At 40.4% G+C, this 26,642-nt stretch overlaps 2 protein-coding genes across 2 annotated transcripts in view; one reads left to right on the forward strand and one right to left on the reverse strand.

Moving 5' to 3' along the window:
* FGB (fibrinogen beta chain) overlaps nt 1-929 on the forward strand; it is an 11,242-nt gene extending 10,313 nt beyond the window's left edge. Inside the window, exon 9 of the mRNA XM_018557935.1 lies at nt 659-929. Within this exon, the coding sequence (XP_018413437.1) occupies nt 659-888 (230 nt within the window). The 3' untranslated portion in view covers nt 889-929. The remainder of the gene's footprint in view (nt 1-658) is intronic.
* A 17,296-nt stretch (nt 930-18,225) lies between these two features.
* On the reverse strand, nt 18,226-26,642 carry FGA (fibrinogen alpha chain). Its single transcript, XM_018557927.1, has 6 exons — nt 26,589-26,642; nt 23,953-24,072; nt 23,424-23,607; nt 20,716-20,861; nt 19,563-20,616; nt 18,226-19,056 (listed from the first exon to the last, which is right to left on the reverse strand). The coding sequence occupies exons 1-6, from the start codon at nt 26,640-26,642 to the stop codon at nt 18,347-18,349; spliced, it is 2,268 nt and encodes a 755-aa protein (XP_018413429.1). The 3' UTR covers nt 18,226-18,346.

Consider the following 26,642-nt stretch of genomic DNA (forward strand, 5'->3'; position numbering starts at 1 on the left):
AGTGCTGCTTATTGCCCTTTGTAATACATTGCTTTACAGACTACATTGGACCAATCACATCAGTTTCTAGAGCTCACAATTTAATTCCTTCTGCCCCTAGTGTAGTTGCAACACACATGCATTCTAGAGCCAGTATGGTCAGGAGAAGTAAACCTTTACCAATTTTTGGATTTTGGTACCAGAATGCTGGAAACAGGACATACCTATAGAATCCATGGTGTGAATTTATTTACTTTATTATTGGTATTTTTATAGCACCAACAATTTACAGAGCACTTTAGACAGTGTACATCAGTCCTTGCCCCTATCTCACATGCATACATTTGAGATAGGCAGGAGCCAATTAACCTTCCAGCATGTCTTTGGATTGTCGGAGGAAACTCATGCATTTGAACCAGAGACCACTAACCACTACACTGTGCTGCCCAACTACAATACACCTAGGGACACATGCATTTGAACCAGAGACCCTCAGTGCTGCAAAGCAGAAGTGCTAACCACTACACTGTGCTGCCCAACTACAATACACCTAGGGACGCAGACACTGCAATGCCACACTGCTAACACTACCAGCCTCAGTGACACCTCAAATATCTTTAAATCATGAGCAGATATTTTCATTAAACTGGTAGTAATGTATATTATTTGTTTATCTCTAGGTTACATGCAGATCCAAACAAACAGTGTTCTAAAGAAGATGGTGGTGGATGGTGGTACAATCGATGCCACTCTGCAAACCCCAATGGCAGATATTACTGGGGTGGTCAATACACATTTGATATGACAAAGCATGGCACAGATGACGGTGTGGTATGGATGAACTGGAAGGGGTCTTGGTACTCAATGAGGAAGATCAGCATGAAGATCAGACCATATTTCAGTTCATAGGAGTCCTAAGCAGGCAAGAAGTGCTTCTGTGCCCAACAGAAAAGCAAAAACCGTTAGCCTAAGAATACCAAAGGACTTCAAAAACACATGAATCAACTTCAAGTGGCTTATATTGCTGATAATAATCTAGACAGCATTGTTGTGGAGACCTAAAGTGAACACAAGGCATGTTTGATAACTCCAAGAGACATGCATAGCAAGTCACTACAATATATATATATATTTATAAAAGAACAATGGCCATATACACTGTTTAAGACACTGTGGAAATTATTATTTCTTTAAAGTGGAGCAAAGAAAGCTGTAGCAAATTTAGAGATCAGCCAAATTCCTTGAGAGATGAAAGCTGACTAGTTGCTGTCTTAACTGTTGTTCTAGTTATTGTTTTTCTGCCTCTGTCTAACTGTGAGAATTAAATAACATTCTCCATTTTAGGTTCCTGACTAAGCTTTATAAAAAATGCTGTTATGTTGATGTCAATAATGAACTGCGTAACAATAAAGCCACTGAAGAATTCTCTGAATCCATTAAGTTTTTTTTTTTAAATGTATTATGTGGTAAAGTTGTTTCTATATAAGTAAGAGACAGTTATGGAGGACAGTTTTTGCAAAAGCATGTACCCCAAAAATGTTTTAAACCACTTGTGCTGGCTGCATAAACTATTTGGTGTTTTTTTACTTTTCATAGCTATGAGAGATAATTCACTGTGTTTCCTGACTTCAGCAATACAGCTTCCAACTAAAGGTTTCAATTCATTTTTGATAATGAACATAAAGGGCATAACAGAGAGTCCCTGCTTCACTTTTGTAAACATACACATGTATTTAAATGAGAAGCAAAACAAAATCTTTTTTTGGGGTCACAGGAGTACATTTACTAATGTACTTCTGTGACCCAAAGTCAGAAGGTTGTGGGCTACAGCGCAGAGCTGCAATGCGGCCAGGAAGGATCCTGACAGTATTGTTGGGACAATTATTATTGTTATTATACAGGATTAATAAAGTGCCAGCAGTTTGTACAGCACTTTACAAAATGGAGGGAGACAGAAAGTTTTGGTACAATTTCAATATAGGAGGTTTAGGAGGGCCCTGATTGTGAGAGCTTACAATTTAATAGTAAGGGCAAGTGATACAAAAGGTAATGATTGTGTGGGATGGAAGAAGTAAAATGACATTTATTATGTTGAGGGGAGATAAGCGTTCCTGAAGAGATGAGTTTTCAGTGATCGCCTAAAGGTGGAAAGAGTAGGAGATAACCGGACATATTGGGGTAGGGAGTTTCTGAGGATGAGAGAGGCTCTGGAGAAGTCCTTGAGGCGAGCATGGGAGGAGGTGACGAGGGAGCTGGAGAGGAGCAGAGAGGACAGTTTGGTTGATATTTTGAGATGAGGTTGGTGATGTAGGTTGGGGCGGAGTTGTAGATGGCTTTGCATGTTATTGTTAGCATTTTGAATTGTATGAACTGGGCAAGTGGGAGCCAGTGGAGGCACTGGCAGAGAGGGGCAGCGGACACCGAACAGTTGGTAAGGTGGATAAGTCTGGTAGCAGCATTCATGATAGGTTGAATGGGGGATAGCTTGTGAAGTGGTAAGCCAACAAGGAGGGAGTTACAGTAGTCGAGGCAAGGGGTTACAAGGGAGTGAATTAGAAGCTTTGCAGTGTCAATTGTTAAAAGGGGTTGATCCTTATGCTGTTGATCATGATGGAGAAGTTGAAAGAGGGGACACAGAAGGGAGGAAATCTTATAAGCTCAGTTTTGGACAGGCTGAGTTTGAGGACGTGGTGTGACATCCACGTTGATATGTCAGTGAGTAGATTAGCGATGCATGAGGAGACAGAAGGGGTGAGCTGATGAGTGGAGAGATAGTTTTGGGTGTCATCAGCATAGAGATGGTATTGGAAGCCCCCGCAGAAAGAGGAAGAGGTGTAGGTGACACTACAGGTGCACTGAGATGGATAGGAGGTGAACTATGAGAGAACTGTCTTGGAGGACAAGGGAATGGAGTTTACTGAGGTGGAGCGAATGATCAGCTGTGTCAAACACAGCTGAAAGGTTTAAAAGTATGAGTATAGAGTTTTTAGCATGGTTTTAGCAGTTAGTAAATTATTACTAAGTTTTAGGAGGGCAGTATCTGCGGATACACTTTCCCAACTCACCACCCACAGAATTAAACCCCTTCCATTACAACCTTGGCCAAAAGATGACACCAGAAGACTCAAAAGAAGACTCACACCCATGTCCTGCTCTAATCTTGCCATTTCTCTTTACTTTCATTAACTAAAATCTGGTACACAGATGTCCTCTTTGTGTAACTGTCTAAATATTAAGGCAGGCAATTAGACATCAGCAAAATTCTTGCCTAAAACTTGAAAATGGATGGTCACAAGGAATGTTACATCTACAGACAAACTAACTCCAATGTTCTTATGTGAATGTATGTGTCTGAGATAGAAAAAGAAAGGAGGGGTCTTCCTAAAGGGTTAGAACTCAAGAGCAAATCAGAAAAGATATTGATTATATGCACCATGTAAGCTGCCATGCAAAAAGAGGGCAATGTGATTGAAGTTAGTAGCATTAAACTATAAATAAGGGCAAAACTTATTTTTCATTTTGGGTAAAAAATCCCCTCAGGTTTTATTTTCCATCTAATTTTCCCATTAGGGAGCTTTCCCTTCACTTCTTGTCCTGTAGAGACAACAGGAAGTGAGAGAAAATCTCTCCAATGTGAGTAAAATCTCCTCTAAGCCAGTTGTCACTGGAGGTTGTGTCCACATTGAAAGATTTCCCCTTAATTTTTTTGGTTGAGACCTCAACATTTTAGTTTCTCCATCATTTTCAGCGCTGGTGATGGTGGTCACCAGAACAAATAGAAAGTGTGCATCTCCCTAATGGGGACACAGACTGCAATTAAAATGTGACAAAGATGCTACCCCCTCACTACTATATCCAAAATGTAAATAAAGGTTTTGGCTTTAGATACAATGTAATTCATAGGACTACAAGTAGTAAAATCTCATGCTCTACTGTACCTCCTTAGCTTTAAACATATTGGGGTAAATTAACAAAGCTTTCTGCGCCATTATAATAGTGTGGGAAGCTGGCACCAGTCGGATGGTCCACAGTAGTTAGGCAGATAGAAATCATGCTCTCTTCACCCAGTAAAGTTCACTACATGGTCTGAAAATATAATGAGGCAAATTTATCAAAACTGGAGCAGGCAGAATCTGGAGCAGTTCCCCCCCACATAACAACCAAAGAGCTTCTATCCTTCATTTTCGAAGCTTAGCTGAATAAACTGAAAAGCTGATTGGTTACTATGGATAACTGCTCCAGATTCTATCTGCTTTAGTCTCGATACATTTCCCCCAATGTTTTTGTGGATGAGAAACATGTTGTTCTGGTGGTTGCACTGTTCTAAATCACAGTGGTTTCTGCAAACAGTGTGACAGACATCTCCCTGCTATGAGCTTTCAAAAGAAGAATTTACCCTTGACCCAAAAATTTGATTCCACTATTTCTACTCACTCTGGGTTTGCTGGCTAGACTTTAAAGCTGAACTCGGGGATAATCACGTATTGCCTAATATAAGAGACATGTGTATTCTTAACTGAATCTTGGTGTGCTTTGTGTATTTCTTTCAGATCTGTACAGTAATCCAGCATGAAATTTTTCCTTTGTGCTGGAGCTTTCTGTATTAGGCAGGGTGACTGGTCTTCTATCCGCCCCCTCCTGTATTTCTCCCCCCCTGTTTTCTGCAGGCCGACTGTAGTGGGTGGAGCTGCTGAGCTCCTCCCACAGCTCTGCTCTCTGCACAGGCTATGTACAGCACAGTGACAATGTCATTGATACTTTTGCAAGGTAATAACTAAGTCATTGCAAGGTTTGGACAGGATTTGAATACAGACAATATGCATTTACATTCTTTGTCGGGTGTAGATTTATATGCTTTGTGGATATTGAGGAATTTTATCAAATTAATGTTTTTGTGTCCAGAGTAAAGCTTTAAAACATCTAATATATTAATATATCATCCTCTTAGTCTTCATTCACACTTAATGTTAAGGTGCATTTTGAAATCCCTTGCAGCAGAAATCCCAAATATGCTGTTTAGAAGTGGCCGCTATCGCCCATTCAAATTAATGATTGGGGGAAAGCGGCAGCCCGCCAACACTCCGCATGTAATCATATGTGATACAATTACTTGTGGTTAGGAATAGATCACTCTCCGTGAACACATGGCATGACCACATCTGTCAGCAGTCCGCATGTAATGGTACATTGTATGATTACATGCGGTTTGAGATAGATGATTGTCACTGGATGCAGGATAGATGCGTCCAGCAACAATCATCTATCCCAAACCACATGAAATTATACCCTGTACATGCAGATTGCTGCTGTTACCCTGTCATTTACTTCAATGTGTACAGGGGCCACATCTGAAAGGGGACACCTAGCATTCCTGCTGAGGTAAGCCCAGAATGCAGCATAAGTCCCCGTGTAAATGTGGCCTAAGACTGTACCTAATCTTTGTAACCCCTCTGGAACTGTAAAGATTTGTTGTTATCGCTCTTGTTCAACTTTGTTTCAGGCATTACCACTCAGTCTGGAAAAGTGTGCATCAGTGGCGTCACAAGGTGGATGCGAGGGGTACGGCCCGGGTGACAACGTTGGAGGGGTGACACCAAAATGACTGGCAGTCAGTTTGGTGTCACCTCCTCTGAAAAGTCGGGCACTCGGTCATGGACCGAGAGCTCAAAAGCTGCAGGAAAGAGAGAAGGGGACCTGACAACATACCTTATCCCGCCGGGTTAACGTCCCCTCCTCACTCTGCCGGCCTCCATCACCAAAATGTCCGCCGGCAAGTATCAAAAAGATAACGGCGCATGCGCGATGACGTCCTCGCGCACGTGCATGGTGACATTCCATGCATGCGTGATGACGTCACCGCGGGGTGTCACCTGGTATCTGCTCCGGGTGACACCCAGCCTTGGGACGTTCCTGGTGTGCATATTAAGGAATAAATCTGGGCACGTAAAATATTAACTCTGGCAGTGGGGCTACCCTCGCACTGCAAGGGTTAAGTACTCATTTTGGTCTAGGATCTAAAATAAAGAAGATATCCTCACCTTATCTGCGGTCCCATGACAGTGACCACTCCCCTCTCTCTCCCCAGCTGCAACACAGGGGGTGTTGCAGCTGTGGTATGTCCCTTGGTGTTCTCATGTCTAATACAAGTGAATGGACCTTGCATAGACATGATAATGTCAGCGAAACTTAGACTGCTGTATCCCGGGGGAGAGGTAGCTGCTAGCACCCAGGCGGGCCTGTGAGTATGTCTTTTTTATTTTAGACCTTAGACCAAAACGAGCACTTAACCTATGCAGTACGAGAGAAGCACCACTGCAAGGGTTAATGTTTTACATGTCCGGAGTTCACATATGTGAAATCTATATTTATTACCCATTTCTCTTACCCAAAATTTTTAGTGCAGATACTGTTCTATCTTGTTTTTTAGCACATCTTGTTTCAAGGACATTTTTCAGCTGATTCAGCCAACACATAGTCCATTGAACTCTTCGGTAAATAACAATGTAGATGATTACACCCGCAAGAGAACTGAATAAACAAGCCATCTTCATTTGGTAAGCAAGACTTGCTCTTTCCTTTGTTTACTTATTCCATGAGCACACAGGATTGCATTGGTTACCTAAGATCAAGTTTTTTACCTTTGCCCTTATATTGTGCACAATGTTAATGCTACGGTTTGGTGTAGTTGTAAATATGTGTGCATGCTCGCAGTTTCCATAGCACCCTTTCTGCATTCCAGTGCATCTCATCCCGCTTGTCGACACCCAGCAATAATAAATGATGTCTCGTTGTCATTATAATCTCTTTTTGGGAAATTTGCTGGGAGTAATACAGATTTACTAAAAACTCTTTACAAATGAAAAGACACAGGATTATAAAACATGTCCAATCGTTTTATTGCATATTTGTGAAGAATAAATAGACAGCACCAACGGATGCCAAAAAGACGGAGCCATCGCTACAGAGAATAAAGGCATCACTTTGTAAACGGAGATGATCATAGGGATCCAATGTTCAAAACAGTATTTCTAAGTCTGTCCAAAGTACAGTGATCCACATTTATCAAAGAATCTAAATTTCACTGGTACCTGTGAAGCAGCAGATAGTTTTCATTTGAAAGCTGTATTATCTATAAATATATTGTACAACCTAGAGTTATTGCTTTGAAAATGTGTTTATGGTTGCTTTATTAAAGCGGACCTTTACACTCAAAAATTAAAATCTACCAATGCATCCCTCTATGTATGATGATTAATAATAACATAAACATGTCATGTCTATGACATGCTGTGATTGTGATGTACACTTGCACACTAGTGATGTACACTTGCAGAGCATTCACTTCCTGCTTTGAAAGGGCAAAAATGACATCAGTGTGCCAAAGCAATGCACGCTGGGATTGCCTCGTCACTGAAATGAGATCTCATTCATGAGAAAAAATAAAAAGGTCACGAAATCTCACAGTCATGTTCTTTTTTTCCCCTTTTTCAGACATCTCAACTCTCCTGGATGTTCCGGGAGTCTCCCGCTATTAGATAGCGGCTCCCGGACACCCGGGAGATAAACATTTATTCCAGGAAAGGTTTACTCTGCTCGATCTAGCAGAGCAAAACCTTTCCGTGCTGTCTGTTTTTTTTTTTCTGACATTGGGGCCACCGGCCGCCGTCAGTCAGGAAAAAACCCCCCCAAAAAAGGCACAGAAACTAAAAGCTAGATAACTATTGGCTATTTCAGTTTTCAATAGCCAATAGCAGACTAGCTATTGCACCCTCCCACTTCTGATGTCAATCAGCATAAGTGGACCTGAAGTTCTCCATCAGGTCCACCTCTGCTGACTGACAGCAGCAGAGGGCGGGTGCAATAGACAGCTTGCTATTGGCTATTGCAAATTGAAATAGACTTTAGCAATCTAGCTATTAGTTCCTATGCTGTTTTTTTTTCTTTTGTCCTGACGGCAGCAGCTGTCATAACACTAAAAGAAACAGCAGATAGCAAAGGAAGCAATAGATTCTTTGCTGTCTGCCATCATTTCAGGGGGGGTGCCCTCTTCCTTGTTGTTGCACCCCCCCCTGCAGAGAGGGGGAGGGGGGTTGACAGAGGGCACCTCTCTGAAATGACTTATTTCAGGTTGGGATCCCTGATTTTTCTTGTCAGGTTACATGAGATGTGCATGATAGAGAGTAGCGGCACATCATCAGAAGGGGGTGTAACCGTGGAACCCAGTGAAGCTGTGCAGGCATGAGAATTACTCTCGATGGCGGCAGACGAAATCCAGGAAAGATGAGCATTTGCCCTCTTCAAAAATGGCCACCAGCTATTTTACAGGAGTGGAATCTAAACTTCCAAAAAAGGTATTTATAAATGACAAAACAGCACTATAAATGTGTTTATTTGGATAATCGTATGCTAATGCAAATGTAAATGTTTCTATATGCATTTCATACTGGCAGGTAAAGGTCCGCTTTAAGTAGAACAGGTGTAAGCAATCTCAGCACTCCCGTTGTTGTGAAACTACAAATCCCATAATGCTTCTGACTCTGGGAGTCATGTCTGTGGCTGTCAGAATCTTGCAATGGCAACTGGAACCTTTTGCCAAGGTTGCCTCCCCTGAACTAGAGACAATATGAGGTATGTCAGGGCATCCAGTTCAAAGAAGGCCAACAGAAAGTAAGAGCACCATTTTCTACACTTGTTTATTATGTTTATTATTGCAAGGCAGTGCTTTGTGTCACAGTAAAAGGTATAGAAGAGTGTTAACTGCTGAGTGCTGTCACACTTGCATGTCCATAAAATGTAACTTTTGTTTTATGTGAAGTAGGGAAGGATTAGAACCCTTCTCAATAAATAAGCGTAGCTTTTAGTAACCAGAGAACAGCTAGGGCCTCTTTCAAATAAAATCCAGACACCAGCTGAGGGCTACAAAAGAGAAGTGAGAAAGCTGCATCTGGCCCATAAGCACCAGTTTGACATGCCTGCCCTCAACCCTCTTGATAAGCCAGACCCCCAATCAGCTTCATCTCATCACCAACAGGGTTTTTGGTGCTACTATGAAGACTGAGGAAATATTACAGATTCTTCTGTATTTACCAGGCAAAGCATCAGTCCAGCAGACAAGAGAAACCTGTAACATTTCACCCCTAGCAAATACCTCCTTAGACATTTTCCACCACACCTCATTTCAGGAATGGCCCTACCACTATGGTCCTGAGCTCATGTATGTTTTTGCAGAATTCAGGGACACTTGAACAAGTATGTGGTCAAACATGCTGAAGGCAGGTCCAAACACATCCTACAGTGATACATTTCGATGGGGGGCGCAAGTTTAAGTGTTATTTGGCAACTAACAGTGATGACATCTCAGATGTTGTTAACAGTAACATTGCAATGTTATTGCAGCTCAGACAATCCTTATGTTCCCAGAAATATCTATTAAACCTCTGGTGGATGCGTAACTGCCAGTTAAGTACACAGGTGAAACTCAGTAGCCCCTGGAGAACTCCATGAGTATGGACTAAGTCCTATTGTCATTAACACATATGTGGTGTGTATATGGTGATTAGAAATTGAAAAAAAAACAGAACTTCAAGAATTAGGATTTACAAACTTAAACTAGAACTATGGCCTCCCATTAAAAAAAATATATGTGCTTCAGCACTTAATTATAAGTGTATCTGCACTTACAGTTTTGGAGCGTGGGAGCAGAGGGTGCATGCATAGTAAAAAAATAACTTGACTCAAACAGAATGTCAGTGCACTCTAGTACCAGATTGGGCCAGTGGAGAAGTGAGTAGAAGATAAGTAAATGCAGTTGACACTCCCTTATATAGAGCAAGCCTCTTAGACTAGTAAGAGCAAAGGACAGGTTCACTTTAACGTAAATAAACAGTGTAGCAATCAGTGAGTGATTGCTACATTGCATTTTCACTCTCTTTATAATCATCTCCTAATGTTAGCATATACTGGTCTATATGCTCAAAGAAGCTCAAACCCTTTCCTTGCATTAGAAAAAACAGTTCATTGAAGTTAGTAACATTCACCTTCACAGAAGTTAGATTAATATAGCGCATGCTTTTATCTTCAGCTAGATGAAAATGCTTCACCGTATTCAAAAGTTTGTTCCAACTCTCATAGTTGTCCAGGTTTATTATATTCATGTGAACATCTCTACAAGACCCTTTGCAAGAACGCACCTTGATGTCAATGTCTACCTAAAATGTAATTAAAAAACACAAATGAATGTGGCAATCAATTTGTAACTACCGGTAGTTGGCAAAAGGCATAATCATAGCAAGTGTAAACTGAGTTGTCCTATGAGCTAACCCACATTTGTGCATGGTTTTCAATCCCTCAGGTCATGGGTGGGATATCTAGTAAGTCAGGAAGCAACTAAAGTTACAATCTCAAATACTTTTCTCTACTTATTGAAGTGGCCTTTTCAGCTCCAGTTCCAGAAAGCATCTCACTTTAACTTATAAGTTAAGTTAGACTGACCCTTAAAGGAGAGCTATGAGGTGAGTGATTTTCACTCACCTCATAGTTCTAGCCAACCTGTGAAAATTAGACTGCCACAGGTCGGCTCAGTAGATCGGGAGGTGAGCAAACACATACCGGCATTCGCTCACCTCTCGATCCTGTCACGGCTCTCTGTCGTGACAGGGGAGGGGCTGGATATTTGGCTTCAGCTGCGGCGTCTCAGTATACCGCGAGCAGCTACTCGCGGTATACTGCGGCGTCTCAGTATACTCACCCTAGGGTGACGGGAGGACACTAGTTTGTGTCCTCCCGTTACCCTAAGGAGAACTATGGGGAAAATACTTAACCCCATAGTTCTCTTTTAATAGCTCTCTACTAGGCCTGTTTTCCTGTGGTGGTTCTCTAAAGAGGTTTGTCAAAATGAGGGTATGCCACTCTGGTTTTTGGTAGCTTGGCACTCCCCCACCCCTTAAGAGACGCTCCAGAATGTCACCAGTGTTTGTGGAATAAGTGAGCAAATAAGTTTCCCTTATTGCCCCTCTCACTTTCCTGCTCCTCTATTAAATGGTATGAACCCATAGCAGGAATATGCCCGTGTGTTATGATTGACCCTGCACAGACCACTGTAGCAATACCCAACAGCAAAGTAATTAAAGAAGAACAAATACATTTTATCTTGCAAATGTCTGGTAGGAACAATAATTCATTCAGTCTTAACATGAAAAGGGTCAGTTTTAGGGGATTTTTCTTGTAGTTGTAGTTCTTCCATCTCTTACCCTTTACAATAAAACTTCTTTAAAATCACCAAACCAAGGGAGTTGCTTTTTGACTTACTTGATAACCCTCTTGGAGAGAAATTACTTTTTTGTACCCAGATCACTTGGTCTCTGTCATTTATGTTTGATATTTTGATCTGTATAATTACATTGGCCTGGAAAGTTTATATTGCGTGTTATCTTATGTTAGATTCCACACAGTAACTAATTGTGTTGCCTATTTTAAATATTGCCATTAGATATAAGCATACCTCCCAACGTTCTCAGATGAAAAAAGGGGGCACCTTTTAAAACAAATTATATAGGTAAAGAACATGCTCCTTTCATGCCTGCAATTATTCAGATCATAAAGAAGTAATAAACCAAAAAGATTATTAAACCCACAGGTTATTTGTTCCACCACTCTTTCCCTTTATACTTCCTTTTTAAATACCACATTTAATAATGTAGAGGTTGGGTGAATGGTTTAGTGCAGTATAACACATTTGGCTGTTTATTAGCACATTTGTATAGGTGTCCATACCAAAGGCTGAAAAGAGGGACAACCGAGGAGAAAGAAGGCCAGAGGAATTTAGTTCCAAAGGAGGGACAGCTAGCAGCTATGTATGCGATATCTTAAAACAAATGGATGAGGGTCCATTCACACCATCTGCGTTGGAGCTGCCCTGGCCTTTGTTTCAAACACAGCCCCAAAGCAAGAGAAGGCAATTTGCCTTGTCACGGATGGTGCTCATTCACACCATTGCGTTCCGTTAGGAACTAAGTGTTGTACACTAAAAAAAAGTATGGCGTGCCTTACTTTATTTCAACACAGCGGGATGCGACACAGTACAACTGTCTTGCACCCTGCTGTGCCCATAGAGCTCAATGAAATGTCACCTGTGACATTTCAATAAAGTTCTAACAAAAAAAATGTACACAGTGTGATGTGCTGGGGTCAGCGCTTCAGTACTGTGACAGGCACTGCACACCAGACACTGTGGGATTAGCGCAGTGTCCGGTGTGCTAATCTACCCTAACCTGTCTCAAAGCAGAAAGATCAAACAGGGATAAAAGCCTTATCCAGTTACAACAGGAAAAGGCTCCAGAGAAAAGCCATTCCCTTCTCTGCCTGCTCCTTTCTAGGTTTAAATATGTACAATGTTTATATTGCAACCGAAACACAGGCTTGCCTTGGTGGTTGTGCCTGCCTGCTTGCCTGCAAATAACAAAAGGCCTCTTATTAATAAACCAATATTTAATAGTCTGATGTTATGAATGGAAATATAGCCTTTTATATAAATGAAATGTGTATACAAAAGGAATTGTTATAGTGGATAATATCATTACATTTCTAACAGTATTTTTTGTGCTGGTGGTCCTTTAAAATAAGGATTAGTTAGTACAAAGTGCAGTACCCTTTAGCCAGAATTCATATTTCATAGATCAGCCTAATCTGATGTCTGACTGAGTGCAATGGGATAGCACATTGTATATACCATTGTTCTGGCCATATTGATGGAAATAAAAAAATATACTAAATGCATTACGTGTCAAATGAAATAAGCCTGTGTGCTAAAACTGAATAATTATCTCCAATGGTTTTACAATTTGATTTTTTGTTAATGGAAACACTTACTTCCAGCCTCTTCATTACTGCAAGCTGATCCTGAAGTCCACTGAGTAAATGTTCAATTTTTATTGCTTGCTCCTTCACCTTCAGCTTTAGCAGCATCAGTCTCTTCCTGAACTCATTTTCAACATGAGCAAATGTTTTCAGTGTGTCTAAAATACGGATGTGTATATTGATCATGAAATGAACAGGAATTGATGAAACGATTAATGAATTACTGAAAGCTATTCCTTTTATGATGTTCAATATCAAGAATTATTTTGAATTGGTATCTTGCATTGTATTGCTTACATTATGTTATCTTCTACTAATGAATTACAGCAATATCTTACCCATCTTAAGCGGACCTTTACCCATAGATTTATAATAACAACAAACACACCTTTAGAAATGTTTAGTAATGACAATCCACAAACACATACTTCTAGATAATTGCCGGCTTTGTATTCTTTGCATACCTTATTTCTCTTTTCTTCCTCATTCCTCTGACAGTGGCCATGTTTACTAAAGGCAGATTACTAGATCTCCATTTACTTCCTGAATTTATGGCACATGTGAATAGACATGTGACCATGCACATCATCTCAGTGGAGGAAAATGCCTTTTCCAGAGATCTCCTGAGATTACAGATGGGATTTCCCAGCAATGCTCTGCTGATGACAAGTCAATCCCAGTGGGCATTGCTTTGCCAAACTGAAGTCATTTTGCCATTTCAGAGCAGGAACTGAATGTTCTGCAAGTGTAAGTATTTCAATATCACAGCATTTTACAATTGACATGTCTATGTTATTATGAATCATCATACATAGAGGGATGCATTGGTAGAATTTGATTTTTGAGTGTAAAGGTTCGCTTTAATCATATGAAATTAAAGTATATGTAAATCCAAATGACACATTTCTCATAGTTGCTCCCTTTGGTTTGTTAAATATATGATTGATAGAGTTTTATTATATTTGTTCGATAATACAAAATATGCCTGTGGATTTTGCCAGATATCTTGTGGGCTAATAACTGTGCTTTTGCATGCACTGACCTCTTATCATTTACACTGTTTCTAGCTATGGAGAGGAGTTCTGTAGTCCTAACACACTTCCTATCCTTAAATGACAAAGCTGCTCCTCCTTAGGTACAGTACAGTGAGTGAGCATTGTCACTCCTGGGCAGTAAGTGTTACTGGAATAATCAACGGGTAAAGAAAAATAATGCGGCCACTACATCTAGGGACTAGTAAGCTGCAATGCATTACATTTCAGTCTTTTGGTTTATGTATGATTTTACCCCTGCCTTTGGTAGCTGAATAACACTATGCCCTGCACTCCCCAAGGGAATAGAGGCAGACACAAAGGTGAATAACATAACTAATGACTTGTGCTATTCAGTGTTATGATTCCTGGAGAACATGAACACAATTTGGAATAAGATGGGAGCAATGTCGTTGGGATCAGTTGATTGGTCATATTCTCTGTCTGTAAACCTGGCCAACACAAACAACATTTGCATGATACAAAAGTATTATTATCTGCAGATCAGAATCGGAATCTGTTCTATTGACAATAGAAAAAAACAATGAGCTTTTCCAGTTACTGTTTCATGCAGCCTTCCAATTTCTTTGAACATATTGGATCTTATGATAATCTCCATTATGGTAGGACTAGGAACTATTAGCCTGGTGGACCAAATACAACTAACTAAACCCTTTTATTGCACAGATAGATTTACCGAAGGGCTTTATAAATATGTACCAGGTAAAGTGTGCCATGGTGCTGCATTGATTGGTGGGCACGGTGAATGGTATTCCTAAAACACATGTTTTTTTGTGATAAGCTTTTTTTTTTTTTTAATCAATTACTGTTTATTGAGCTTTACACATAACAAAAATCAAAAAGAGAAGGAAAAAAAAAGTGATACGCTTTTACATCTTTCAGCATCAACTCAACATTTTACAATCACATGAAATTTAAAGCAGAACTTTTTCTTTATGCAAATTGTTTCTTTTCTCTTGCAGTGGGGCTACCCCTGTACTGCAAGGATTAAGCGCTCATTTTTGTCTAGGTTCAAAAATAACAAAGTTATTCTCACCCGATCCTCCGAGCTGGCTTGCTCTTATACCAGCCCCTTCTGCCTGTGTCCTCCTCTGATGCAGGCATGGCATGTCCCTCGGCATCCTCATGTCCTATACACAGTGTATAGCACACAATGACTCACGAGGACATTAGACCCCTGCAGCACATTGGAGTGAGGTGGAAGAGACCGATCTGAGAGCAAGCCGGCTCTGAGAATCAGGTGAGTATAACGTTGTTATTTTTGAACCTAGACAAAAACGAGCAGTTAACACTTGCAGTGCGGGGGGTAGCCTCACTGCAAGGGTAAAGAAAACTTTTTACTGGAGTTCTGCTTTAAAGCAGCAAAGGAACTTGGTGCTGGAAGACTGCCACTGTCAGATGCTATGATTAATACTCAAAGCTGGCGTGTGACATTGCAGGTGTGTGACATTGCAGTCTTCTCCCTGCAGAGAGCTGTCAGTCACCGCTTCCCACAGGGATTCACCCCTCCTCTCTTTGTTCCTCCAGCTCTCATTGAAAGGACAGACTGAGGAGGGGCGGGCACAGCTGACTCTGCCTCTAGAAAGGCAGAGCCAGCTGTCAATCAGGCAGCAGGGTGGATCCTGACATAATTGTCAGGATCTATACCGGCTGCAGCACGGCTCTGCGCTGTCAGCAAATAGGCAATAGCCAGCTAGATGCTGACTTTAGGGTCACAGGAATAAATTAGTAAATGTACTACTGTGACCCAAAAGAGGACTAAAGCCAAAAAAAGTTAAAACATGGGGAAATGTACTTCATATGTTGTGTTTTTTATTTTTTTTCCCCTGACATACACTTTAAAGAAGAACTTCAGGGAAAATTATTATTAACCCTTGCAGTGGGGCCACCCCCACACTGCAAAGGTTAAGTGCTCATTTTTGTCTAGGAGAGGAAAATAAAACAAGTTATACTCACCTCATTCAGTAAGCCAGTCGGCTCTTAGACCAGTACCAGGACCCTCTCTCCCCCTCTGCTGCAGTGCTCTAAGGTCCCGTAAATCATCACAAAGGGGGTTATTCACAAAAGGGTGAAGAGTTTGGGGAAGGCAGGAGAAGTGAACAATCTAGGACAACATAGCTGATTTGGAAAAATTATCCAATTTAGCTCACTTTCCAGTTAAAAAATGTTGGCCTAGATTGTTCACTTCTCCTGCCTTCTCCAAACCCTTCACCCTTTTGTGAAAAACCCTCATACACAGTATATAGGATGTGAGGACACCAAGGGACATTGTATTGCTGCGGTGTAAGAGGAGAGAGGCTAGAGGGAGCACTATCACAGCCAGCCAGCTCTGGGGATCGGGTGAGTATAGCTTTGTTATTTTCCTCCCTAGACCAAAATGATCAGTTAACCCTTGCTGTGCGGTTGTAACTCCACTACAAGGATTAATAATAATAATTTCTGCTTTAAGTAAAAAAGAATTGCTCTAACAATAGGAATAGGGACTCTGCCACACCATGAAATTTTACAAAAACCTAGGAGTTGGCCTTCATGGACTTTCCTCAAGTCTAGGCTTGCATGTATTTTGAAGTTCTCCAATAACTATAGGAGGTTCTCACTTCAAGTTCATGAAATGTTTTCTCATTTCTCTTCATCCGGCTGCAATCGTAAATCTGATGAGGCATGCTATATTTTAGTCTGTACAATCTCCATTAGATTTACCAACAACTATGTATGATGAGGGCCCAAGTGATTGAAAATAAACTGATTGGATCGTTTAGGCAGGACCTTGCAATACAATGTACATAGTTGCTGTTAAATCTAAATGAGGTTGTACAGAGTTTGTACAATCCGCCTGTAACATTTGTGGCCATTTAAATGTTTATTGTTTATAAAGGTTTAGCTATTTAGAAGTAATTTAATCTCTGTAAATTCAGATGAATGTTGTACTTGCCTTGATCTGTCAGCATGTTTCTCTGTACAACGTCATGAAGATGTTTTATTTCAGAAAAGGTTATAATGTATTGGGGGTTACTTGTCATCCAGGATTGTTTTGCAGTTTCCATTCGAATGACAATCTCTTTCTCAAATTTGGTAATCAGGCCTTGTACCCTACACCCATTTGGGCAGTTGGTAACCTGCTAATAAGAGGAGTTTGGGTCACTTTAATGCCTTTTTAGAATGTGCTCAATAATACATGTAAAATTATTGAATGTATCGATCCAACTATCTACCATGATTTTAGTATTCAGTTATCATTTCTTAAAGTGACACTAAACTCAGGAGTTAAATCTTATAAATGCATTCAAGTACCTTAATTATTAATAAACATGTATCTTATTTGTGTATCACTCAGCTGTAGATCTTCAAATCATCTCTGAACTGGTGCTGATACTGTCCTTCCTTCTGGAGGGTGGCTACTTTTGTTCCCCATGGTCCCTGTGTGTGTTTTAAAGTAGACACCACTCCAAGCTCACTCCATTGATGGACTACAATCTAATGTTTAGTTTACTAATCTGTATTAAAATTATAATCTATCACGGGAGTCAGCTTGGAACCATGGCTACTTTACAACACACACAGGGACCATGGGGAACAAAAGTAGCCACCCTCCAGAAGGAGGGATAATATCAGCACCAATTCAGAGGTAATTTGAGGAGCTACAGCCCAGTGATACACAAATAAGCTACATTTTTGTTAATAGTTAATGTAATTGAATGTATTTTTAAGCTTTAACTCCTGAGTTTGGTGTCACTTTAATTGATGGTTTGTGAAGATTAAAAAGATATTTACAGACAAGATCTTGGTACCAACACATATGTAGGGTTATCTTGTATATTAAAACGTATTGCATAGCAACCAACCAACCCTTATTATGCAGTGATCTAACAGATGGGGCCCGTAGATGAGAATAAGATTAAAGAAAAATGATGGCATTGTTGATATCAGTGAGAATGTGGGTGTATCTTATTCCATTGTAGGCAAGGAAAAACAATTCCTTGCAGGATAGAAAAAGAAAACACTCATTTGATTCGTTGCTATAGACAACATCACATTGTTTTAATTGACGCCTTTTATCTGAAATCCCAACTGCACTTTGTTTATCAAAGTATCTGAAGGAAGTTTGATTCTTGTCACTCATAAAACTGAATGAAATTATTTGAAAGCTGAATAGTATGGACTATAAGAAACAAGGACAAATTTCCTTCAAACAATGATAAGTATGATCTAGTGCTGTCTTTGTATGACAGAGTATATTGGATATATTGTGTTGTACAAAGGACTATTAAACCCGTTAAGCACTATTTTTGCTAAAAAAGAGTGTTACATAGTGTAAAAACAAAAACACAACAACAGTAAGTCAATGTAAGTCATTTAGTTTTCATCTCAGTTACAGTGTCTTCACATTAAGCCAAGAATATAAAAAAAAACACATAATACAGTGATATTGTGGGGAGTGCAGTATTGTACAAAAAATGTTATTATGCATCTGTGTCAACAGGCCGTATTTTCATTTTCACAGTTTTTAGAGAATAATCATCTGGCTTGAAGGACAACCAAACAACCCCATTCTCAATCTCATAGGGGGCATTATTCCTGGGATCATATTGGCCTCCAGTGTAGTAAATCCCATTCAGATTGACAGCTTGGCAGTTATTGTACCACCACCCTCCCCCATACATTTCTGCACAATTCTCCTCCCATTTGTCATTGTCCTTGTCATATGTGCTAAAATTCATTTTATTATGAGAGGTGTTTTCACTGTCTTCTTTAGAGCCTTCTGTGAGAGCATCCCCTGCCGAACCTTCATAAGTACTAACATGAAGAGCATACCCCTCTGATTCTGATCCTAAGCTGAAGATATATTCTGCATAAACCTGCTTCCCAGACCAGTCTTCTAACTCAAGCCTCAAAACTGTCTCGTTCTGGCTCAGCATGTGTATATATTCATTTCCCAGCCATAGTTCTCCTTTCCCATTTGCATCCACCGATCCAAATCCATGCTTGTAGTCTTGCCATGTCCTGTTAAAATTCACAGATCCGTCTTCTCTCTGTTGAATCAAAAGCCATCCTCCTATCTGGGTGTCTTGATCACAATACACTGAAAGCTCTTTTTGGGATCCCTCTGGCCTGATTTTGAAAATGCCACTTATGCCACCAGAACTGTGTTTCTGGAGGATATCAGCACAGTCTAAAAAGAAACGCAGTGTTATCTTTTGCTAGGATTAATATTTCCATTATTATTGAACATTGCTAAGTTTGCCAGGAAGATGGCAGCAATCATGTTTTCCTAAACCTATTTTCTGTTTAACTTGTGTACTAATTCAATTTTTTGCTAAATAATGGTAGTCTTCAGTAATCTATATGATTTTTAAATATTTGTAGTTGTGTATCAATGTAATCAGTACTTCACAGACAAAATGTAATATATGTTAGAAAGCTACAATATTATCCGCTTTTTATGTTTCCAATTACAATATGGTACAATACTTGGCAAGCTCAAGTCATGAAAACTATGCCCTACGCCTCATGTAACCTAGAATATGTGGTCTGATTTACAGGTCATTAGAGTCTTTGCCTTTTTAGTGTCCCCCTACAACTATCTGGTGGCATTTTTCTGCTTTTTGGAAACCTATATTATGTGTTTTTGGCTTATTTAGGGTAGACCCCAGCACTGTGACTATTTCTTTTATTTACCCCTTCCAGTGGTACTTGACATTTGTTTCCTTCCTCCTGCTTGCACACTGCGGGCATTAAAATCAGGCGTGTCTTCTTCACTGTTTTCAACTTGTATTGGACCAAGATCTTCAAATACTGGCCCACTCTTGAATTTAGTACCCCACTCGGTTCCATCCTTTGTGGTTCCGCTGCTGCTGCTTACCACAGTCTTGGAATATGTGGTGGAGCCAGATGAGCTTTGTGATTTGATTGGCGTGAAACTAGGAGGACCAAGGTCTGTATGGCTAAAATCATCAAATTCATCATCTCCAATGGTGAATGAACTCTGAGTTTTCGAGGATGAACTCTGCGTTTTAGAGGATGAACTGCCAGTAGAAAAGCTGCTATCACCGACCTGTTTACCACTAAGAAAATCTTCCCAAGATGGGACGAAGGCACCTCCTGTACTGCCACTTCCAGTTATTCGCACATTGTATGTGCCATCAGCATCAAGCTCACCCTTTCCTTCTTTCTTCAGCTCTTCTAATTTCTCACACTCATCTCCACTGGTTGTTTCAAAAACTTCTTCCCTAGGTCCACCTGGCCCATGAACTATTTTCTTTGTTATGGTTTTAGTACATGTAATAACTCGACTTTCACCTGTGACGGTTGTCTTATCTCCCCCAGCTACTTTTACTGGCTGTTTAACCCCAGAAATAACAAATGTGGAAGTTTGGGAGGGTTGCTCTTTTATGCTACCAGAGGCATGAGATACACTTGAAGTGGACACTGCTTGTCCACTTACCTCTTTTCTTTTCCCTTCTAGCACAAATTGGAATTGTCCAATTTCACTGAAAATGGGATATAGCTCTTTGTTTTGGGCAAGTGTCTTGTATCGTGAATCAACCAAGGGAGCATCTTTAATTGGTCTCATCTTCAGCATAGGTATAGCATTGGTATTTGGTTTCAGATCAGTAGATTCAGCTTGCAAGAGCTGTTTCTGGATATTTCCATAGCTCTCATGATCCACATTATAGTCAACGCCCTTTGCACAAGATCCTTTGCATGAACGGAGTTTAATGTCGATATCGACCTGAAAAAGAGCAAGCGGTTAGAGAGTGCCATGTGTCTTAAATAATGCACATTGAAAAAAACCTAGTTTTAAGGCTTCAGTACACAACTGCTCCCTTACCTCAAGGCGCTTCATTTCCACCACCTGGTCTCTGATGTTTCTTTGCAGCAGTTTGATTCTGTCTATCTGAGTGGTAACTTTTGTTTTCAAGAAATCAATTTTTCTCCTAAGGTTTTCAGTCACCTGGTTATATGCGCCATCGGTCTCTAAAGATGTCAAACAGAAAATATGTAGTCAATGTCATTGACATTGAAAATAGGAAAAGGTCCTATGATGAGGGGCATAGTTATATTCCTGTTGTTATGATATAAAATGTCAAACTAATATAACCTACCAAAAATATTGCAGACAGCATGAACCTGTCAACATGAAAACTTCTTTTAACTAAACCACATATGAAGATGAGACTTTAAGCACTGTATAAGAAGAAAAAAAGTTTCTTAAACCAGGTTGAGACCCTGGAACACTGAAACCCGGTGCCATCTTCTACCTCAGCTGAGCCTCTAGCTATGCCTCTTCCTATGGTAAAATGGCATGCTATTGCTCTCATGCTGTTCTAGGGAAGTGAAGCTCAATAAGCTGAGCTTCACTTTTCTCGACCATTACACAACCCAAAAAAATGACTGCTTACATTCAAGGTTTCCAAGATGCAGAATTTGTTTTACTTGGTAAAAGAACCCCTTTAAAAATATTTCTGTGTGCTCAAATACATACTGTTATATTCCTTTAGAGCAGGGGTGCCCATTAGGTAGATCACGATCTACCAGTAGATCGCAAAGCGAACACTGGTAGATCGCGATCGGCTCACTGACCTGTGTCCTGTCCTCCCGAGGTGCTTGTGCGACTGAATGTGTCAGGCGCCGCAAACGGGAAGGACAGAGGAGAGGAGACCTGGGAAGCTGCTGCAGTGTAGGTAAGAAAAGACAGACAGGAGAGAGACAGCAGAGAAAGTGAGAGCAGAGACAGCAGAGAGTGAGATTTGACAGCAAATAGAAACAGGGGAGAGAGAGGAGAGAGCGCGAGGAGAGAGAGAAGAGAGGGCCATTTCACACCACAAAGTCTTTGTTCCAGAGTGTTCGGCCTCTAGAACGCATTGGACTGCAAGCCGGCCGGCTCCCTGCGTTCAGGGGAGTGGCGGTGCATTGAAGTCAATGGCCACGCCCACAGATCGCACTGGACTGGAACGCAGGCATTAATGTGCCTGCGCACTAATGTGCCTGCATTCCGGGTGCGGGCAAATGCACTGGGGGCGTGGCTGCGGTACCATTGACTTCAATGCACTGTCACGCCCCCTCCCGCCCCTGAATGCAGGTCGTTGGTAGATCTCAATGAGCTCGTCATTTGAAAAGTAGATCTCCAGACGGAAAATTGTGGGTGCCCCTGCTTTAGAGTCTTGGTCTTCAACAGGTATGTCGTGACCCAAAAGTGGATCGTGTTCCCGTGTTCACTGGGTCACGACCCCATGTTCACTGATTAACCGCGTGCCTTCCACTTTTCTAGGTGAGAGGCTTCTCAGCCTCCCCCTAGTGCAGCACTGTCAGTTCTCATGCCAATATGCTGCTCGGCGCCAAGTGTCAGCTTAAGGTGGGGTGGGGTGGGGTGGGGTGGGCTGGAGCTATGGCCGCAAGGGAGCTCCATCCATACCTGCTTCCTCGCATGTCCTGTACCTGCACTTCTACAGGGCACGCAAAGGGGTTGTGCAAGCAATGTACACATGGATGGAGCTCCGTCACAGCACAGCAGCCCACATTGGACACCAGGCTGAGGATCCACTCCAGTTCTCATAAGGTAGGGAGACTGGGTCGATCTTAGAAAAAAAATAAAAACATTTTGGAGTGTAGATGTGTGTGATTGTGTCTGTAGTTGTGTGTGAAATTGTGTCTGTGGTTGTGTGTGTCTGTCAGTGTTTTTGAAGGCCCGTTCACACTAGTACAGTGCATTAATTGAACAGTCCTGTGCGATTAATGCACTGTACCTTGCAATTGCACCTACGCACTCTGGTGTGGGAGGTACATTGCTTTGAAAATCATTTGAATGGCACCCCAAACGCGCCTCCCTCTCACAGTTTATTTGCCCGCACCGGAACGTGTGGTACCGCAATGCTGTGCGCTCCATTGCAGTGCAACTTAATGACCAAGGGCAAATGTGGGTCCTGAGGTTACACAGGTTGAGAAACACTGCTTTAGAAGCATGTAGTATATCAACTAGATACCCTTATTTCCTATGCTCCTTTATACCTGCATGCTGTGTAAAAGAATTACATTTCTCTTTTGTTTTGTTTATGTGGAGTTTAGTTTAGTACAAAGTAGGAAAAAACAAACAAAGACCAGCACACCGTCATCCTCTTAATCAGGCAATGTGTTCACATTGCCTAAAGAAGGGATCCTGCATGGCCCTGCAAAGAGATGTCAGGGGATACATAATTTAGATGTGTGATGGGATGTCTGCATTAGGGACAATAAGCAAAGAGAATGTTAAAAAAGATGTAAAAAAGTTGAAGAAGAAAAAAAAACCCACAGAAATACTAATAGTGGTAATAGACAGACAGACAGACAGGCAGACAGACAGACAGACAGACAGACAGGCAGACAGACAGGCAGACAGATAGATAGAGAGAGAGAGAGAGAGAGAGAGATAAACAGATAGATACTTCACTAGATGTTATGTAAAAAGTAAAAAAGTTAAAGAAGAAAAACAGGACTTGGAATAATATTCCACAATGCATGCAGTAGGACGATTGCTGCTGAATTTGCAGCAGTAATACGTACGTTGTGCTGAAACCAGATTTCCTTTAATGAACTCATATGTCTCCTTGGTTCTGATGTCAATACTTTTATAGTTGCTTTCTCCATCTTTTAGTTTCTGTTTAATGACATCAATTCTCTTGCTAAATTCTTTGTCAGCTTGGGTACTTAAGCCTTGAACCCTGCATCCAGAAGGACATTTGGGACCCTGCAGGCAATGTATGATATATGAAAATGATAGAATATACAGCATGACACTTTTCACTTTAACACATGACAAAGGGTTTTGTTATGGATTACAACACTTGCGCTTAATAAAAAATACTGTTGAATCTAAAAAACTAAAATACAGGCACAAAGCAGCTGCATATTTTGTGATTAAAATGTAAAGTACAGAGATATGATGAGATTTCTGATGTGTTAAATGTAAAATAGAGAGTTATTCATTAGGATTAGGGAGTACATTCTGAAGTAAGGTGCAGTAGGTGGTATGTGCAGAGATATAGGAATTAGCTGGGACAAAGGCAATGCCAATACAAAAGTCCTTACTTACCCAGTCCTCATCTGAACACACTTGCCAGCTTTTTTCTTGCTTGCAGCCAGAAGCAGCTTTTTGTTCCACAATTCTGGGGCCACGACCAGTAGCACCGGCATCTTCAAAATCCTCTGCTGTCTATTCATTGAACAAATAACAAGACCATAAAATGTATTGTACCTTTCTTATAACTTTTATTATTACAACAATCTTACTGGTTATATTTATATTATATTATTTACATAAAAGAGTGCTCTATCTTTTGGATAGAGTAAGGAAGGGTTATAACCTCTGTCAGTTATTTTGCCCTCTGTTTCCTATTAGTGACATTTCACTTCCTGTCTGATAGCCACAACAGGAAGTGAGATAAAACCCCCCACAGTGTGGAAAATCCCTGGTACTAAGTAGGGTCACCAGAACTAGTGCCGCAATGGATTTCCCATCTATTCCTATTTTGGTGACAAGCCAAAATTTGGTATTTTCTTTCACTTTCAGTGATATTCCCCTGCACAAATTTAGAGGCTGAATCTCCTCAACGGGGAGGTGCAGGTGTTTTAATCCTTCTCCACTCTGTCCATAACTAAAAAAAGGTTTTGTCTTCAGTTGCACTTTAATCCAAAGACTTCTATACTTTGAGACTTTTGTTGATTTACTAACCTTATAAACACACCACGAACGTGTATACACCTACTGTCTCCTCCACTGACATAAGAGTCACAAGGAGGAACCATTGAGAGTGTGGGGGGACCACACAGATTCACAGTCCTGAAAGTCTCAGGTTGCCAGTAAACTTTGAGGGATGATTTTTGAGGACTGGAACAGCGTTCAGCCATGCAGGGCAGGAGAGGTAAGTATCACCTCTCTTCTTATACAAGTACATTTGCCTTGGAAATGTAAGTATTGAGTCAGGGTTCCTGCTTAAAGTGACACTAATCTCAGGAGTGAAATCTTAAAAATACATTAACTATGAACAAAAATGTATCTTATTTGTGTATCACTCAGCTGTAGATCCTCAAATCATCTCTGAATTCATGCTGACACCAAGGTCACTACAATCTCACATTTAGTTTAATCATTCATATTGGGATTGTAGTCCATCACAGGAGTGAGCTTATAGCGGTGACTACTTTACAAGACACACAGGGACCATGGGGAACAAAAGTAGCCACCCCCCCAGAAGGAAGGACAATGTCAGCACCAATTCAGAGATGATTTGAGGATCTACAGCTGAGTGATACACAAATAAGATACATTTTTGTTAATAGTTAAGGTACTTGAATGCATTTTTAAGATTTAACTCCTGAGTTTAGTGTGACTTTAAAGTAGAACTGAAGCCAAAACTTTTTTTTCCATCTTTTTACCATCTTTGTCTCATTTGGGAGATTTTCCTTCACTTCCTGTCTGATAGCCACATCAGGAAGTGAGAAGAAATCCCTCCAAAGTGAGAGGAAATCCCTGGTGGTCAGCAGACTTATTATAACAAGTGTAAAAGGGTCTGGTATGGGTTGGGAGGGGGACCCCACTCTGTTTTTTTTTTTCTTTTCTTAACAATTTTTTTCCATTTTCTTTATTTTACATCTTTTTTTAATATTTTTTTTTTCTTTTGATTATTTTTTTTTACATTTTCCTATTTAGAGAGCAGAATAGCCAAGCCAAAGCCAGCCGATGTACGGCTGATTTTAGCCAATGTACGTACATGGTCGAAGTGAATACCCGAACTGCGTTCGGCTCAGTTCACTTCGGCTTGGTTATTCACTCGGCTGCCTTTGGCAGCTTTGTGAATAACTCCTTTGTGCTTTGTGAATAACTTCCTAAGTTAACAGGAACAAGTGAGCAGGAGTTTTGACTTCAATCTAGACCTACAAGCTTGTTCTAGGTCAACGTCTTAAAGGGTGAAATGCACAAACGGCCAGGTAACTAGCAATATGAAAAGGAGATCAACAATAGCATTTGCAGTATTTCTTAGTACAGATGTTCTATAATAATAATAATAATAATGGTTTACTATTCTAGTGTATATACAATACATGCACATATTTATAGATAAATAGATAGATAGAAGATGATGGTGTACTGGTGATTTTAGCACCCGCCAAGAGATGTCAGGGGATACACCATTTAGATGTGCGATGGGATGTCTGCATCATTTTTGTACAAAAGGGACAAAAAGCAAAGAGAATGTTAAAAAAGATGTAAAAAAGTTAAAGAAGAAAAAAAACTCCACAGAAATACTAATAGTGTGGTCACTTGAAAAAAAGATAGAAGATAGATAGATAGATAGATAGATAGATAGATAGATAGATAGATAGATAGATAAAGATGGTTGGGTGGATGGATAGATAGATAGACTAATAGATAGGGTGATGTAACTAATAACTAAAGATGAAATGGGGATTTCCTTAGTAGTATTAGTTACATTTAATTCCCTCTGACATTCTCTAGAATTGTTACATTATATTTCTGGTTACTAAAAATGTATTTATTTCCTAGGATCCCCAGATCCCCAGCTATAAATAGACTCCTTTACACATCTTAGCTGAGGTAACAACATATTTGTGTAAACCTAGCAGTTAAATATACTCTTAAGAAAATATTTAGAAAATACAGAGAGTAAAAGAATTGTATAGAATCGTAGATAATGGAATGTATCATACCCATGCGGAGCTCACGAGGCAGAGCAACACGGTGGCAAGTGTTGATTTCAGCAT

This window comes from Nanorana parkeri, unplaced genomic scaffold, assembly GCF_000935625.1.
Source record: "Nanorana parkeri isolate BGI_ZX_2015 unplaced genomic scaffold, ASM93562v1 scaffold311, whole genome shotgun sequence".
Classification (NCBI taxonomy): domain Eukaryota; kingdom Metazoa; phylum Chordata; class Amphibia; order Anura; family Dicroglossidae; genus Nanorana; species Nanorana parkeri.

Excerpts from the sequence above, each read along its gene's own strand:
- FGA (XM_018557927.1), bottom strand. The coding sequence starts at position 26,642 with ATGCTGAAATCAACACTTGCCACCGTGTTGCTCTGCCTCGTGAGCTCC. Across the intron at positions 24,073-26,588 it reads GCCTCGTGAGCTCCGCATGG|ACAGCAGAGGATTTTGAAGA; the intron begins GTATGATACATT and ends TTCAATGAATAG. Across the intron at positions 20,862-23,423 it reads AAATCTGGTTTCAGCACAAC|AGACCGATGGCGCATATAAC; the intron begins GTACGTATTACT and ends TGACATCTTTAG.